At 45.7% G+C, this 14,292-nt stretch overlaps 1 protein-coding gene across 3 annotated transcripts; it reads right to left on the bottom strand.

The window, feature by feature from the left end:
• On the bottom strand, positions 1–14,236 carry Atrip (ATR interacting protein). Of its 3 annotated transcripts, none has more exons than XM_034525042.2 (13): positions 13,855–14,236; positions 12,322–12,458; positions 11,424–11,594; positions 9,122–9,240; positions 7,607–7,764; positions 6,858–6,956; positions 5,915–6,041; positions 5,079–5,750; positions 1,653–1,789; positions 1,410–1,498; positions 927–1,007; positions 559–808; positions 1–162 (listed from the first exon to the last, which is right to left on the bottom strand). In XM_034525042.2, the coding sequence occupies exons 1-13, from the start codon at positions 14,102–14,104 to the stop codon at positions 95–97; spliced, it is 2,358 nt and encodes a 785-aa protein (XP_034380933.1). In that variant the 5' UTR covers positions 14,105–14,236; the 3' UTR covers positions 1–94. The 3 variants fall into 3 exon arrangements, with proteins under 3 accessions (XP_034380933.1, XP_034380932.1, XP_034380934.1); XM_034525041.2 differs by having other exon boundaries at positions 1,410–1,501; positions 13,855–14,235; XM_034525043.2 differs by lacking the exons at positions 1–162; positions 559–808; positions 927–1,007 and having other exon boundaries at positions 1,414–1,549.
• Between the last annotated feature and the right edge of the window lie 56 nt (positions 14,237–14,292).

Consider the following 14,292-nt stretch of genomic DNA (forward strand, 5'->3'; position numbering starts at 1 on the left):
TTGTGTTCTCAGCAGGAAGTGCACTTTTAATCAGTGGATATGGCAAAGATGTCAGTGGGAGCTGGTGCCACCTTGTGGCTGGATGCTCAGGCCCTCAGCTACAGTCCATCTCGGAGTCTTCCAAATCAGTCTCTGCAGCACAGAGGTCATCCAGGGCAGCCTCTAAGCCAAAAGGAAGAGCTTTCTGAGGTTAACGTGATGGTGCTGAGGCCTAGAGGCCTACCCACCCTCCCCTAGCGTCAGTCACAGGAACTAACCAGTCCCGTCCATGCACAGGCTTTGCTCCCTCAGCTACTGTGAGCAAAAGTGATACAAAAGCAATTCGAACAGATCTTTGTGGAAAAACCATGGCTCAGCTAGGCCAATTCAATAGACATGATCAAATGGGAACCTATCATACTCAAAGACCCAGAGCAGGAAGACAGTGCCCACGGTGCCAAGAGTGGCTCTGGAGGCAAGGGAAGACTCATGGAAGTCCAGCAAAGGAGTTTGACTTTTTCATGAGCCTCAGGCAGAGGCACATGAAGAAGGCTAGGACAGAGTCTTTTGCTAGCTTACCTTCACAGTCAGTCACATCAGGAAGGGCTCGAATCAGCATGCTGACCCCTGGCATCACCTGGTCATACTGATGCAGGACCTCGACACAGTGCACAGTAAAGAGCTTGTCCTTCTGAGATAGGCTATGCAGCAGCAGCACAGTGTCCCGCAGACAGCGGATTGTCTGCTTCTGCTGGTGGGTCCTTGGACCCCCTGCCCGCCGCACAGTCAGCCACTGCCTGTGCAACATCACAGTGAGCGCTCTGACTGCCTAGGGTGAGAGAGGGCACAGCCTAAGGTCCAGTGACTGACTCACCTCACCACTTCAAGGGAAACATGATTGCCCTTAACCAACCGAGCGACTGTGATGTTGGCCTCTGGCCCCTCACCTCTACGTTGCACTGACAGTCAGAACCAATGCCAGGTGGGGAAGGGCTCTGCACACTCAGCTTGGCCAAGAGCCATACTACCTGGAACAAGAAGAGACGGTGTTCATCCCGTGTAGAGCAGACGGCTGTCACAGGGCTTCTGCGGGCATTTCTGAGGTGCTCTAGCTACTTCTACAACTGCTTGCCTGCACAAGTAGGGTACAAGTGGTAATCATCTCAGGCTTTCAGACATGAGTCTCACCAACAGCTTCCTGCTTCCAGGACCAGGACCAGGCCCCAAAGCCCAGGCAGCGTTATCAGGCAACTCTGCTGAGCAGCAGCCCAGGATGCATCTGAATTGCATCCATGTGAGGAACCGCTACATGACCTGTTGCTGTTTGACACTGGCCGAAATGAATTGTAGCTCGTATTTTCCCACAAGACGGAAGGAGACCCTGGGCTCTTGGGAAGGGGGGAAGGGTGAGCATCATCTGAGAGTCTTACCTCTTGTTCCAGCTGAAGCCACTGTGTCTCTGAGGCCATTTTGTCAGGCCTTGATGTAATGTACATGTACAGCCTCAGGAGAAGACAGCCTTCTGAAAAGGATGGCAGGCCTCACTCAGGGTCCCCCTTTTCACTGTAGCCTGGGGTACAAGGACAGAAGCCCTTGAGGAGCTCTGAACCTGTCCCTGCCCCAATCCCTCCCTCCCAAGATGGGACAGTTGAGACCTGTCCTGCTCTGCTTACCCGAGTGGGAGCACAGCTGCTGTGTAAGGCTGTCGTGGTCCACCAGAACAGAGAGCAGCTCAACAGCCTGTTGCACACACGACAGCGGCAGCTCTGAGCCGAGGCACTGTGGCAACACTGGGAACACACAGGACAACCTAAAGAATGGGCACAGTTAGGACACTCTCCAAAAGGACACTGATGTAGTGAGACAAGGGTTCAAAAGCTGCTGGCCTGACCGTAGCCTACTTGCTTCAAGGCTGTCACAAATAAACAGGTACTAAACTTTTCTGTTAAGAATGCTGTGATTTAAAAATGACAGGCCTTTGGTGGGGTCTATGTGTGGCCGATATGTGTAATCTCGCAATTAGGAGGCAGAGGCAGGACCTATCGCAACGAGTCGGATACGAACCTGGGCTATATGCAGCCAAGACTCACCACCATATCAAAACCCCTCATTTGCCCCCAAAAAAGAAGACAGGCCCTTATCAAGTAAATGGGACAAGACTCCCTGGATCGGGGCTGCATGACTATACCCCAGGCTCCTTCCTGTGTCTGTTCTCACACAGGGTACAGATGCATACCTTCAGCATAAGAAATGTTCCTTGTCTAATAGCAGAGGCCTGGCCAGGGCTCGAACTGGAACAAGTGTGGACATGGCTGTAGCCGTCTTATGAGGTCAGTCACAGAGCAAGGCAAAGAAAGAGTTTTTCTCCACTTGCTGGAAAACACTGGCTTCTGTTGCTACCAGTGTAAAAACCTACCTACTCTTATGTGTGTGTATGTATGAATGAAAAAAAAAAAAATATATATATATATATTCATCTCTCCCCACTGAGGAATGAGGCAGAGACAAAGGATGGAACCCAGTCCCAAGGGCTCAGGTTCTTCTATCCACATCACCTGTAGCAGCATGAGGGCGAACTGGTGTGTGGGAGAGGCCATGAACATGCAGGTATGTACCAACATGTACACATGTGGCATTTCCGCACAGAGCATGGAGATGGAGAGTACCCATTAGTGTGTCATTGGAAAGTCAAGGCTCACTATTTGGGGTAAACCCATTTTATAGCACTTTTAAATCTGATTTTTTCCCCCCTTTTCTTGCTTGTATGCCTGTATGAGGGTGTCAGATCCCTTAAAACTGGAGTTAGAGTTGTGAGCTGCCATGTGGGTGCTCAGAATTGAACCTGGGTCCTCTGGAAGAGCAACTTAACCACTGAGCCCCCATTTTATAGCATATTCATTCTACAAATAGGCAAGAAGTTGGGCATTCTTTAGTTGCCAGGTACTGTGGATCTCTGGGAGAAAAAAAAAAGTTTAACTTAGTGCTCTCTGGCCTGACTAGTCCTACCTAGCCCATTATGGCCCTTGAGCATAGCTGGAAAGATTCTACCTTTGGTTTCCAAGTTATGTTTCTCATAGCTGTAAAGCCTTCTTTTACAATGAAATGTTATGCCAGGCATGAGGGTGCACACCTGTAATCCCAGGACTCTGGAAGCAAAGGCAGGTGGATCTGAGTCCTACGCCAGACTGGCCAGCAGGGATACATAGTGAGACCGTCTCAAAAAGGGAAAAGAAGTTACACATAGCACCATTATAAAAGTACAGGAGTCATCATGCTCTCTGGTAAGGTGGGATTTGTTTCAAGCCTGGGGGCAATGACACTGGCAGATGGCAGGTTTTCTGGCTACTTATCACATCCTGCTTTACAGCCCTGACAGCACCGGCCCCGGCCTTCACCAAAAGGTAAAAAGGAAGCTGTGCAGTACATCTTGACACACGAGTATGAAATCTACAGAGAAGTCTTCCATTTGGGTATGTGACTGAAAGCAGTGGGCAATGACTTATCACAGTCATTGGCTTGACACTGTCCTAACATGGTTGCAGTTTTTTAGACAAGTTTTCCTAATTCAATGTCGGGATTTAACAAATTCAGACTGAGCCAGGCTCTGTGTGAAGGAGGAAAGAGTCAGAAGTGTCACGTAAGCCAGCGACTGAAGCTCTTGGCTAGTAGAAGCATCCATTAATTAGTGGAGTTCTGAATACCCTGTGTGTCAGCAGAACAGGAAGAGGGGTCTACAAACAGAATTGGGAAATGTGTGGTTTCTGAGATTCATTCATTAAGCACATAAGAAATAGGCAACTAGCCAGTGTGAGTTGGGCCTGTGAATGGCAGTTCTTCCCCATGTACTGTTTATACTGCACTGATGTGCTGTGTTCAATTTCATACTTTAGGACAGGTAAAACTAGCTAGAAAATACCATGTGGAAAACATGACAAAAAGGAATGTTAGGTTCAGATAAGACTGTTTTTTTGAGACAGGGTTTCACTGTGTAGCTCTGGCTAGTTTCAAACTCAGAGATCCACCTGTCTCTGCCTCCCAGGTGCTGGATTAGCAGTACAGGCCATGATGCCTGGCAGAGACAAAACCTCATCAATGGTAGTATTTGAACACAGGAATTGGCCTTATAAGCACGCTGTGAGAAAAACAAACTGACGGCTGGGTGGAGGGCGGGCTGGCAGGGTTTATAATTCTTCCTATCTTGCTCATGGTGTTCTCAACTCCCAAGTTAGGAACTTATAATTTTTCTTAACGATTCACTTATTTACGTAGCTTACTTTGTGTATGAATGTTTTGTCTACATGAATGTACACGCAGCACATGTATGCCTGCTGGATTCCCTGGAACCGGGGTAACATGGTTGTGAGCTACAATGTGGTTACTGGGAATCAAACTTGGGTCTTCTGCAAGAAAAACAATAACTCTTAATTGCTGAGCCATCTCTCTAGCACCCCAAGTTAGTCATTTATAACAGTGGATTTTTGTTTTGTTTATAAGCTAGATTCATTATACTATGACTTCCAACAAACTACTGTTAAGCAGCAAGTGACCTGTGATTCATAATAGATGTGAACACAGCTGGGCATGCTGGTACATGCTTTTAATCCCAGCACTCGAGAGGCAGAGACAGGTGGATCTCTGTGAGTTGTAGGTCAGCCTGGTCTACAGAGTGAGTTCTAGGACAGCAAAGTCTGTTACACAAAGAAACCTTGTCCTTGGTGGGGAAAAAAAGCAGACACAAAGTTGACAACTTCCTACAAGGTCAGCTCATGGCTACAGACACTCCCAATTTCTATTTCCATACAAGACTCTACCTCACTGAAATATGCTGTGTCGTAAGTTCTTTACCTGATCCACATCTCGGGTTCAAAGGCCTCCTAATTTAGCCTTGGTCCAAGGGCAAGCCACTCTTCCGAAGTGGCATGTTACATGTGCCTTTGCTTACCTGGCCCCCTTCCCATCATTTCAGAACTCCCCGAAGGAAGCCATAGCTAAGTAGTAGGATTAAGTCAAAGTGTGAACAAAGTACAAAAGCCACAGGTTAGACCTCAAGAGGTCAGGCAGACCCATGGAATCATGCCTCCCGTGAGTCTTCTTTATACCTGGGCAAGAAATCAGAGGAAGCGTTTTCAGCTAATTTCACCAAAACTTTGAGGCACTGGCTCAGGACACTGGCTTGAAAATGACCTGATGTTGTAGAAGAAACAGCCATCAGTTGAAGAAGCATCTTCAATAGTGGATGCTGGTTTTGGTCATGAGCATCCTCCCTGGAGGCTGAGATTGTATCTGCACAAGTCTGAATTAAGTTTCCTTCCCTGGCAGCAGCATCGGTCCCCATGCCTGACAGTAACAGGCAGACAACTGCCCCACTGTGGCACACCAGGTGCTGAAGGATGCTAAGTGAAGCCACAGAAAAGCTTTCCAAGCTATAAATGGAGTCCTCTGGGCTAGCCTCTACCCCAGAGTTCACACAGGAGGTATGTGTCGGAGAGTCTCCAGGCGCCCCACTCTTCTTAGCAGGGGCTAAATCTTGCAGAGCCTGGCAGTGTAAGCCGATGAAGAACTGTACAAGAGGGAGGAGATGCACAGCTCCAGGAAGCTGGCAGAGCGGGAAGACTCTTCTGCCTGCTACATCTCCATCGTGTGATCTCTCACTCCTGGCAACCAGATTCAATCCAGTGAATGCCAAGTTCTGTGCTTCTCTCAGGGCAGAGGGGGAAAATGGCCCATTAGGAGAACTGATGGTCCTGAGGCCTGAAGTCCCAGGCAAAGTACTGGAAACAAAAGAAAACAGATTAGGTCAGGGACCCCAGATCACCTGTCTGCCAAATTCTTTAGCCAACCTAAACATGCCATAGTCTCATATGTTGGCCAGAACCAGTGAAGGGTACGCTTTGTGAAAAGTCCCAAACCAACTGTTTGGGAGCCTCGTGCTTACCTAAGCCCTGGTGGCTGCAAGAGGGTGCCAGTAGGAACCTCAGAACAACTGCTCAGAAGGTGACAGAGACCTAGAGATAACCCTGGCATCAAAGGTTGCTTCAGGAGCAAGTTTATCAAAATAGAACCTGCAAAAGACAAGGTGACTCTAGAATGTTCTGAAATGGGAGAGTTCTTTCTCCCTCCATCCCTTCATTGTTTTTTTTTTTTTTTTTTTTTTTTTGAGACAGGGTCTCACTATGTTGCCTCCTCTGTCTTGAATTCATGATCTTCCTGCCTCAGCCTCTGAGACCAGGATGCTAGGATTACCAGCCTGACTACGGAAGACCTTTTCTATGGCCTTAGAGGGAGGAAGTGAGGGACCCTTAATTTCACCATGTCTAAGCTACTAAACTCTGTCATGATGCTTCTGGGGGCAGAAGCTCTGGAAAACACCCGTTCTTACCTTAAATAACAAAACAAAACATCCTTTTATTTATCAACCAACTGACCGATCTATCTACCTACCTATCAATCATAAACCTATCTATCTATTTCTCTCATAGATATCCCCCACCTCTGCCTCTGGAACATTGTGGTTAAAAGCATCACTCAACACCACACCTAAAATTAATTTTATTTACTTATTTATTTTATGGGCACAGGGGATGTGTACCCCAGTGCACATGTGGCGATCAGAAGACAACTTCTGGGGATTGGTTCTCTCCTTTGATTATGTGGGTCCTAGGGATTGAACTCAGGTTGTCAGGCTTGGTCGCAGACACCTTTACCCACTAAGCCATCTCACCAGACCACACTGTTTTTCTCTTTAAGTCACAGATGCCTATGTGCCCAAACACTATAAAGGACACTTGGGACAGGGTTCTCAGACAATCCCCCTAGGCAATTCTCTGAAGAAAATGGGAACCACACAGGCTCCTACAGAAAAGGAAGTCTTCTGGTACCTTGAGTATTTTTTCTCTGCACCCAACTGTCAGCAAGAATTTTCTGCTGCACATCTTGCTTCAGGAGGTTACCTCCCAGATGGGTCTTATTGTCTGAAACTAGAAAAAATGTGAGTCTAAAGCTGAACGAAAAGAACAGGTGTTCCAAACACTCCAACATGCCATATTAAAAGAGTAGATAATCTCTTTAAACTCAGTCAAAAGCCAAAATATCTCTAGATTGCTAAAAAGAGAATCTGTCTGCTTCACCTAAAATGGAGCAATATGGTGAAAACAGTAATCATCACTTTACCCATTTTTCTTTTTAAGTCATAGTCATTTGTTTCACAGAACAACCGTATGATTAAAGGTCACTTTAGCTGTTTCACATATAGAGAAACTGAAACATTGAGGTAATGTGCCCTTGCCCAGATCACATAAGCTGTTAAGTAGTGTGGTTGAGACTTACACCCAGACTGCTCTGCCTGCTTGTAACCTACCATGCAGCGCCCCATTAGTTGGGGTCACCAAACTTGTGGCTGCAGTGTCTCAAGAGAACAGTGGCAGTGCTGGGAAGAGAGGCAGTGTGTCAAATTATAAAGTGCTACAGGAGGTCTCAGAGGCCCCTTGAAGGACTCTCAGCCTCAATGTGTCTTTACGTGTCAAACTGTTGATGCCCAGAAACTAAGAAAAAGAAAGTAAATCCTGTTGTTTAGGCACTAGTTGGGGCAGTCCATTATGCAGCAACCAATTAATAATATTTGACTTACCCTCTTGGCCCACCAGAAATTTGTGTCCTGCCTCAGTCTGACAGGGGTGGAAGAGAGGCATGTTAGCACTAAAAGACTCCTTTGTAGGGAAAGTTGTCTTTCCAACATGTGGAGAACATGCTTCTGACTTTAGAACCACAGAAGAGCCTTTCCTAGGACTGGAAAGAGTTAACTATGAGCACAGTTAGGATTCTGTTAAAATACCTGGTTATTAAATTTCTAATATAAATTTTTCATAGCTAGACATTTTGACTAGAGGCTTTATGGGTATATCAGTTTGTGTCAAAGGTAGCATTTATTTTCATAATCTCTTAGGCATCCAAAAACAAAGTTTTAAATGTTGATCACCCAATTTTTAGTAATCAATGCCTGGACTGGGTCAAAAGATAGGTCAGCATCAGGAGTAAATACTACTCTTGCAGATCTAAGTTCCACTCCCTGGTCCCTTGTCTGAGAGCTCATAAGTGCCTATAACTCCAGCTCTAGGGAATCCAATGCCCTCTTCTGGGCTCTGTAGGTAATTGTACGCACAAACACACATGTATATAATTTACAAAAAAACCTTCAAAATAAAGAGGGTCTATCAGAAAGTGTATTGGAAACTGAGTAAGCCCCTCAGCGCTGGTCACACAACATCCAGGCCTTCTTCCTATTGCTGAGTGGTGAAGAAGTGAGGGTAAACTTCCTCATCTCTCCCGTCTCACCTGAAGCATGCAAGGCAAGGAGAGTTCAATCTCACACTCTGCCCAACATGAGCAAAGGCAGGAGAATGTTGCATACCAGAAAGAGTTCAGACACATGAGAGACTGCTATGGGAGGCAGAGGGCAGGACATAGACCATTAACAAGCTGAGCACATCTGGCAGCAAAAGAGGGGCTGTAAGACAAAGGTCCCAGATAGCCAATGAGCAAAACTATGTTAAGTAGCCAGGACTGAAATACACTCATGCTTAGGGAAGGGGGGCAATGTTAATTAAACAAATTACATAAAAACGGAGGCTGATCTGTTTTCAAAAATTTAAAGGAAGGCCTACCCTGAAGGTGGGTAGTACCACACCGTAGCCTGGGGTCTGGGATGGGCTAAAAAGGGGACATGAGGAGACTAGCTGCGCACCAGCTTTTGTCTCTCCCTGCTTCCCGATCCACTCAGCTATGAGTTCCTGCTGCCAAACCTTCCCCAACATGATGGACTGCATTCCCTGCACTGTGAGCCAAAATAAACCTTTCCTTCCTTTAAAAAAAAAAAAAAAAAAGATTATTTTTTTCAGCTTTTTTTAGTCTCAAGGGATTGTGTTACCAATGTCCCAGTCAGAGAAAGCACACGTAGAATGAAGACACGTAGAATGAAGTCATCTCTACTGCAATGGCTCAGACCACGTAGCCTCAGCCAAGCCACCTGTGCATCCTTCAGCAAAGATGGCCTCAAAACAAGACCTTCATCCCAACAACCCAGACAGCTGTCAGGCTTTTTGCAAAATAATGCCAAACTAAACTATGGGTCCAGTGTCCTCCTTACCTGAGCTGGGAAACGAAGGGAGCTGCTAGTTTATTTGTTCGTTCATTACTCTGAAGCTTTGTCCTTAATTCATTCATTTCTGCATCTTTAAACTGGAGTTCAGACTGCAGTGATTGGAGCTGAAAAGTCAAAGATGTCTGTGGTAGCACTATGATACATATGTACAAAAATATGTACGTGGTGGTACACACCTTTAATAACACTCAGGAAGCAAAGGCAGGTGTGGGGAATCTCTGTGATTCCACATAGTGATTGAGTCTGTTTCACAAACAAACAAAACTCAATAATAAATTCCTTAGCTTCCAAACTTCAAGCTAGTAAAAGAAAATGATGAAAAATACATTGTCAAAGTCTACTACGATATAAATGTCCTCAGATATTAGCCTTTTTTTCCTTAACAAAAACTCTAGAAAGATGTATCAGACTCTATTGTGGAAGCAGTTTATGAAGGTTCAAAAACCAGCCCATTACGTGTTTAGCTTCACTGACTCTAAGAGATAATTAGCATACTTGGCTGGGACTGAGGATTAGAGAAAGTGATGGCTGTACAGTACCCAGCACAGAGCTAGTGAGACGCTTTATCTCAGCAGTGGCGTGCTTTGTGGGCCCCACTGCACCCCACCCCATGCTCTGCTCCCCAAAATGCCGTCAGACTCTAAATCCTCCTCAGCTTTCACAGGGATTGGTTGCAAACATCATCTGTCAATTACTTAGCAGTACAGAAGTCTAGGTCTTCTTGGAAGTCTGAGCAGAAGCAGGAGGCTCAGAAGTTTAAGGGCATTCTTGGCTACAATGTAACTTTAAGGCCAGCTTGGGCTACATTACCAGGTCAGAAAAAAAATAATGTTTGGGCTTCCCAACAACCTTTCCTCTGTGGTGGGTTCAAAGGATATGTGCATATAAAACTTGCTGGAGCTGGGCGGTGGTGGAAACTGTGGTTGCTTTTTTCAATCACAGAGTACCCTGACTAAAATACGATAAAATATACAGCTCAATTTAAAATTGCTCAAGACTTAGCCGGGCGGTGGTGGTGCACCCCTTTAATCCCAGCACTTGGGAGGCAGAGGCAGGTGGATTTCTGAGTTCGAGGACAGCCTGGTCTACAGAGTGAGTTCCAGGACAGCCAGGGCTACACAGAGAAACCCTGTCTCAAAAAACCAAAAAAAAAAAAAAAAAAACCCAAAACAAAAACAAACAAAAAAAAAAACCAAAAAAACAAAACAAAACACACACACACACACACACACACACACACACACACACACAACTTGCTGGAAGAGGTAACGGAGGCAGACACTAAAGCTGCTGCCCATGCTACTGCTCCCTATACTGTGAGTGGTGGAGCTCAGATCCCTGACTGAAGCATTGACATGTTCTAAAGGAAAGTGGTGTTAAAGACTAGTGCCTACTATTTTTCTTTCAACATGATCTCCCTTTCCTACCTCTGACTGTGACTCAAATGATACTTATCTCTTTCCTTTCAGAACTGGTCTGAAAATAGGCTGCTTTAAAAAAAAAAAAAGTTTGAGATGAGGGAACCTTGCATTTGGCTTTTTGAAAAAGGATCTCACTGTATAGCCCAGGCTAGCCTTGAACCCATGGTAACCCTGTTGTACCAGCCTCCCAATTTACACCCAGCTGAGGAAGCCCAAGTCTTACCTGTGCTCTGGAGTTCTGAAATGCATGAGTGCATCCAGTCAGAACCTCTGCTGACAGAGCAACAGGTCTCATAACAGAGAATCTGAGATTTCTGGTTTATGTCATATGAAGCCCTACTATGTCCCCGTTTTCCTAGACTTGGATGTGGCAGCTAATATATTTCCTTCTGGCTAAGCCGAGCCAACTGAATTTCTTACCTACCAAAAAGCCCTAATTCAAGCCTATCCTAGAAATTCTAAGCTAGTGATTTGTTCCTGCCAAGAATAACAACCACAGCAAGGCAGAGTTTCTTTCATCTTAGTCCTTGTCCAAAACAAATGCAGACCCTGGAAGAAAGGTACATGCCATTCACTAGGGGCAGAGAACACTTAAGACAAACAGTGGTTGAATACTTCCAGGCAACTTTGGTTATTGCTTCTATTTTGTTTATTTTTTTAGAGACAGTGTCTCACTTGACTGGCCTGGAATTCATCATGTACTCTAGGCTGGCCTGGAGCTCATAGAGATCCACTTGCCTCTGCCTCTGCCTCCTGAGATTAAAGGCATGTGCTAGCATGCCCAGCCTTGGTTATTGCTTCTAATGTAATTCAGTGAACCGGCAACACTGCTGTCCACAGCATGCAAGACCAATGTTCTAGCTCACCTTTTTGGAGAACTCCTTTTCTTTTTCACTGAGTGCTTGAGTCTTTTCTTGCTCAAGAAGGAAATGTGATCTTTTCTGTTCTTCTAAAACGGATTCTGTCTGATGCAGCGAGTCACGCAAAATTTTAATTTCTCCATTCTTAATTAGGATTTCTTCTTCCATTGCTCTCAGCTGTAAATTATACCCAATCAACAGATATTCAGCAAGAACCGTTTCAGAATACACTCACCACTTACATACAGATTCTTCTGGCTTTACTGCTATGGATCCCACCCTCCACAGACTAAAATTTCATGTTATATTTCTGGTTTTCTTAGGTATCTACAGATGACCAACTGAAAGATGTATAAGAGCTTGCAAGACTAAGGAAATAGCAACCACTATGGTAACATATTCCTCAGGTAAAGACATAGGCTGAGGAGGCTGGAGAGATGGCTTAGCAGCTAAACACACGCATGGCTCTTACAGAGGACCCAGGTTCCGGTCCCAGTACCCCTATCAGGTGGCTCACACCAACTGTGATGATTCCAAAAGATGTAACACCCCTAACCTTCACAGGCACCTGCATGCATGCAGTGCACATAAACTCACACAGGCTCACATATATATAACAAAATTTCAGGCATTCTTTCCCCAACCTTCTTTCATTTCAGGGGAATGAATCTAGATGCTTGTTTCAAAATTTTTAATATACTTTACACAGGCTCTTTAATACATGAATGAATGAATCAGCTACAAATAAGTTGAGCCCTTAGTTAGGGCTGGCAGCGTAGCTTAGCAGTAGAGTGTTTGTGTATAGCATATGTGAAGGTAAAGTCCTGGGTTCATCTGTCAACAATAGAACCAAACAGGCAAAAAAAAAAAAAAAAAAAAAAAAAAAACCCCAAAAGTTAAATACCTTTTCTTTAAGTTCTTTGTATTGTATCTGAAGTACTTCTAATTCAAAATTATCTTTAGCTAGAGTATCTTCTCTGGTTTTCCTTATAGGATTATTCGGTAACCCATCTAATTGACGGACCTTATGAGTATGAGCACCTGTATAAAAAACAGTTCCTATTATGTTGAGCATGGTGGTACAGAACTGTAATCCCAGCACTTGAGAGGCTGAGGCACGGGGATCTCAAGTTCAAGGCTAGCCAATTTATAGATGGAGAACCTGTCTGGAAAAAAAAAAAAAAACAACCCATGTATATACTTGGAGGCTCATTACTTTTGTCATAAAATGCAAAAGGAGTCACTCTTGAAAGCCAAATTGAGAAAGACCCAGTAATCAGTATTGATCAGCTCCAAGCTCAGAACATGATATAAACATATAAAGAATCCTTATGGTGCCGGACGATGGTGGCGCACGCCTTTAATCCCAGCACTTGGGAGGCAGAGGCAGGCGGATTTCTGAGTTCGAGGCCAGCCTGGTTTACAGAGTGAATTCCAGGACAGCCAGGGCTATACAGAGAAACCCTGTCGCGAAAAACCAAAAAAAAAAAAAAAAAGAATCCTTATGGCATAGCATATCTGAATACTCTCCCTTTACACCTCACCCACTTTCTAGAGTCTCGACTAATAGCTGAAAGGAGACTGCACTGGCTGTGACTCTATCGTAAGTACCACTTATGCAACACGCTAGGCATAGGATCTGTTGGTTTTTAAAGACGGATGGTGAACAAAATGGATACATTCCTGGGGGAGGTGGGGCTCCAGGGATGGAGTAAGGTAGAGTATCGGATGATGAGAGAGATGTAGGGTCAAGGAAGGAGGAGGAGGCGTTGCCTTGTGCCACTGCTTGGAAAGTAGTGGCTAACCACTGCGGTGTAGTACAGCTGGTCAGCAATGGGTGTTTTCCAGTGCCTGGAGAGATAGCGGACCAACCACGTTTCCAGGGATAATCCTATTTTTCAGATGCTTTAAGTGCTAAGTATAGCAAGGTGCCCATCAAACCCTTCTGACACTTAATATTCCCCATGATTGTAAGCTCTAAGAAGGAAAGCAGCTTTGGCATTTCTTGCCTATTGCTTGTGGTTGTTGCCATTCCTAACCTTTGGGCAACTAGCATTGGTTGTGTTAAGAATCTCTTCCATCTCTTGCCTCTGGCAGACGCTTTTTATGCTCTTCTGCCCAAGGGTTACAATGGGGTGCATAACATCGAAATCCTCTCACATGGGTTGTGACGGTCTTGAGGTGATCGCAGTCATGTTTCAAGGAAAATAACAGTCTAGCTGTCTATATTTCAAATCTGGATATGTGAGGCCCTTTGACATTCTGGATGTCTTACCATCAATTCAAAGGGCTTTTTGAAACAGAACCACGCTAGATCGGGTGCTATTTTGTTTTATAAAGGGAGAGGGTAACGTCGGTGCAAGCCGCCAGTACCAAAGCTACCAGGCTGAAGAGGTCTGCACCATCCGCCGGGGAAAAGGCCCCCACAGGCACTCACTGGACAGATTCCGGGGCGCGACTGGGCACTGGCTCAGAGCCTGTGACGCGAGGATGTCGAGTTCCTCTAGGTCGTCCGCAGTAAATTCCGCGTGCTCGCCGAATGGGTCTTCGGGGTCCGGGATTGTGGTCTCAGAGAAGCTCCGGGCCCTCTTGCTCGGAGGGTTCTCGATGGACCGAGACAGACCGGGGAAAGGCTCCAGGCCGCCACTCTGCTTCCTGTGGCTGTTCGGTACGGGAGTCCCGGCCATGACTACCTTCAGCCCGCAACATCCGAGGATGCCAAGCACAGCCTTGTCCGCAGAAAGCCTGAGCTGGCCCAACCGCCCTCGCGCCGCCGTTCCCCTCAGCTACTAGCGTCTCCCCAGCCTGCGGGCCAATCAGCTGCCAGCTACCGGGCACAGATGGGTGACGTATACAGAGCGCGCCGGGACAGGTT

The sequence above is a fragment of the Arvicanthis niloticus genome, chromosome 21 (assembly GCF_011762505.2).
Source record: "Arvicanthis niloticus isolate mArvNil1 chromosome 21, mArvNil1.pat.X, whole genome shotgun sequence".
NCBI lineage: Eukaryota > Metazoa > Chordata > Mammalia > Rodentia > Muridae > Arvicanthis > Arvicanthis niloticus.

Coding starts and splice junctions, on each gene's coding strand:
- Atrip (XM_034525041.2), bottom strand. CDS start 14,104: ATGGCCGGGACTCCCGTACCGAACAGCCACAGGAAGCAGAGTGGCGGC. Junction 11,595..12,321: donor ACAAAGAACTTAAAGAAAAG/GTATTTAACTTT, acceptor TATAATTTACAG/CTGAGAGCAATGGAAGAAGA. Junction 5,751..5,914: donor TTGCAGCCACCAGGGCTTAG/GTAAGCACGAGG, acceptor TTTTGTTTCCAG/TACTTTGCCTGGGACTTCAG.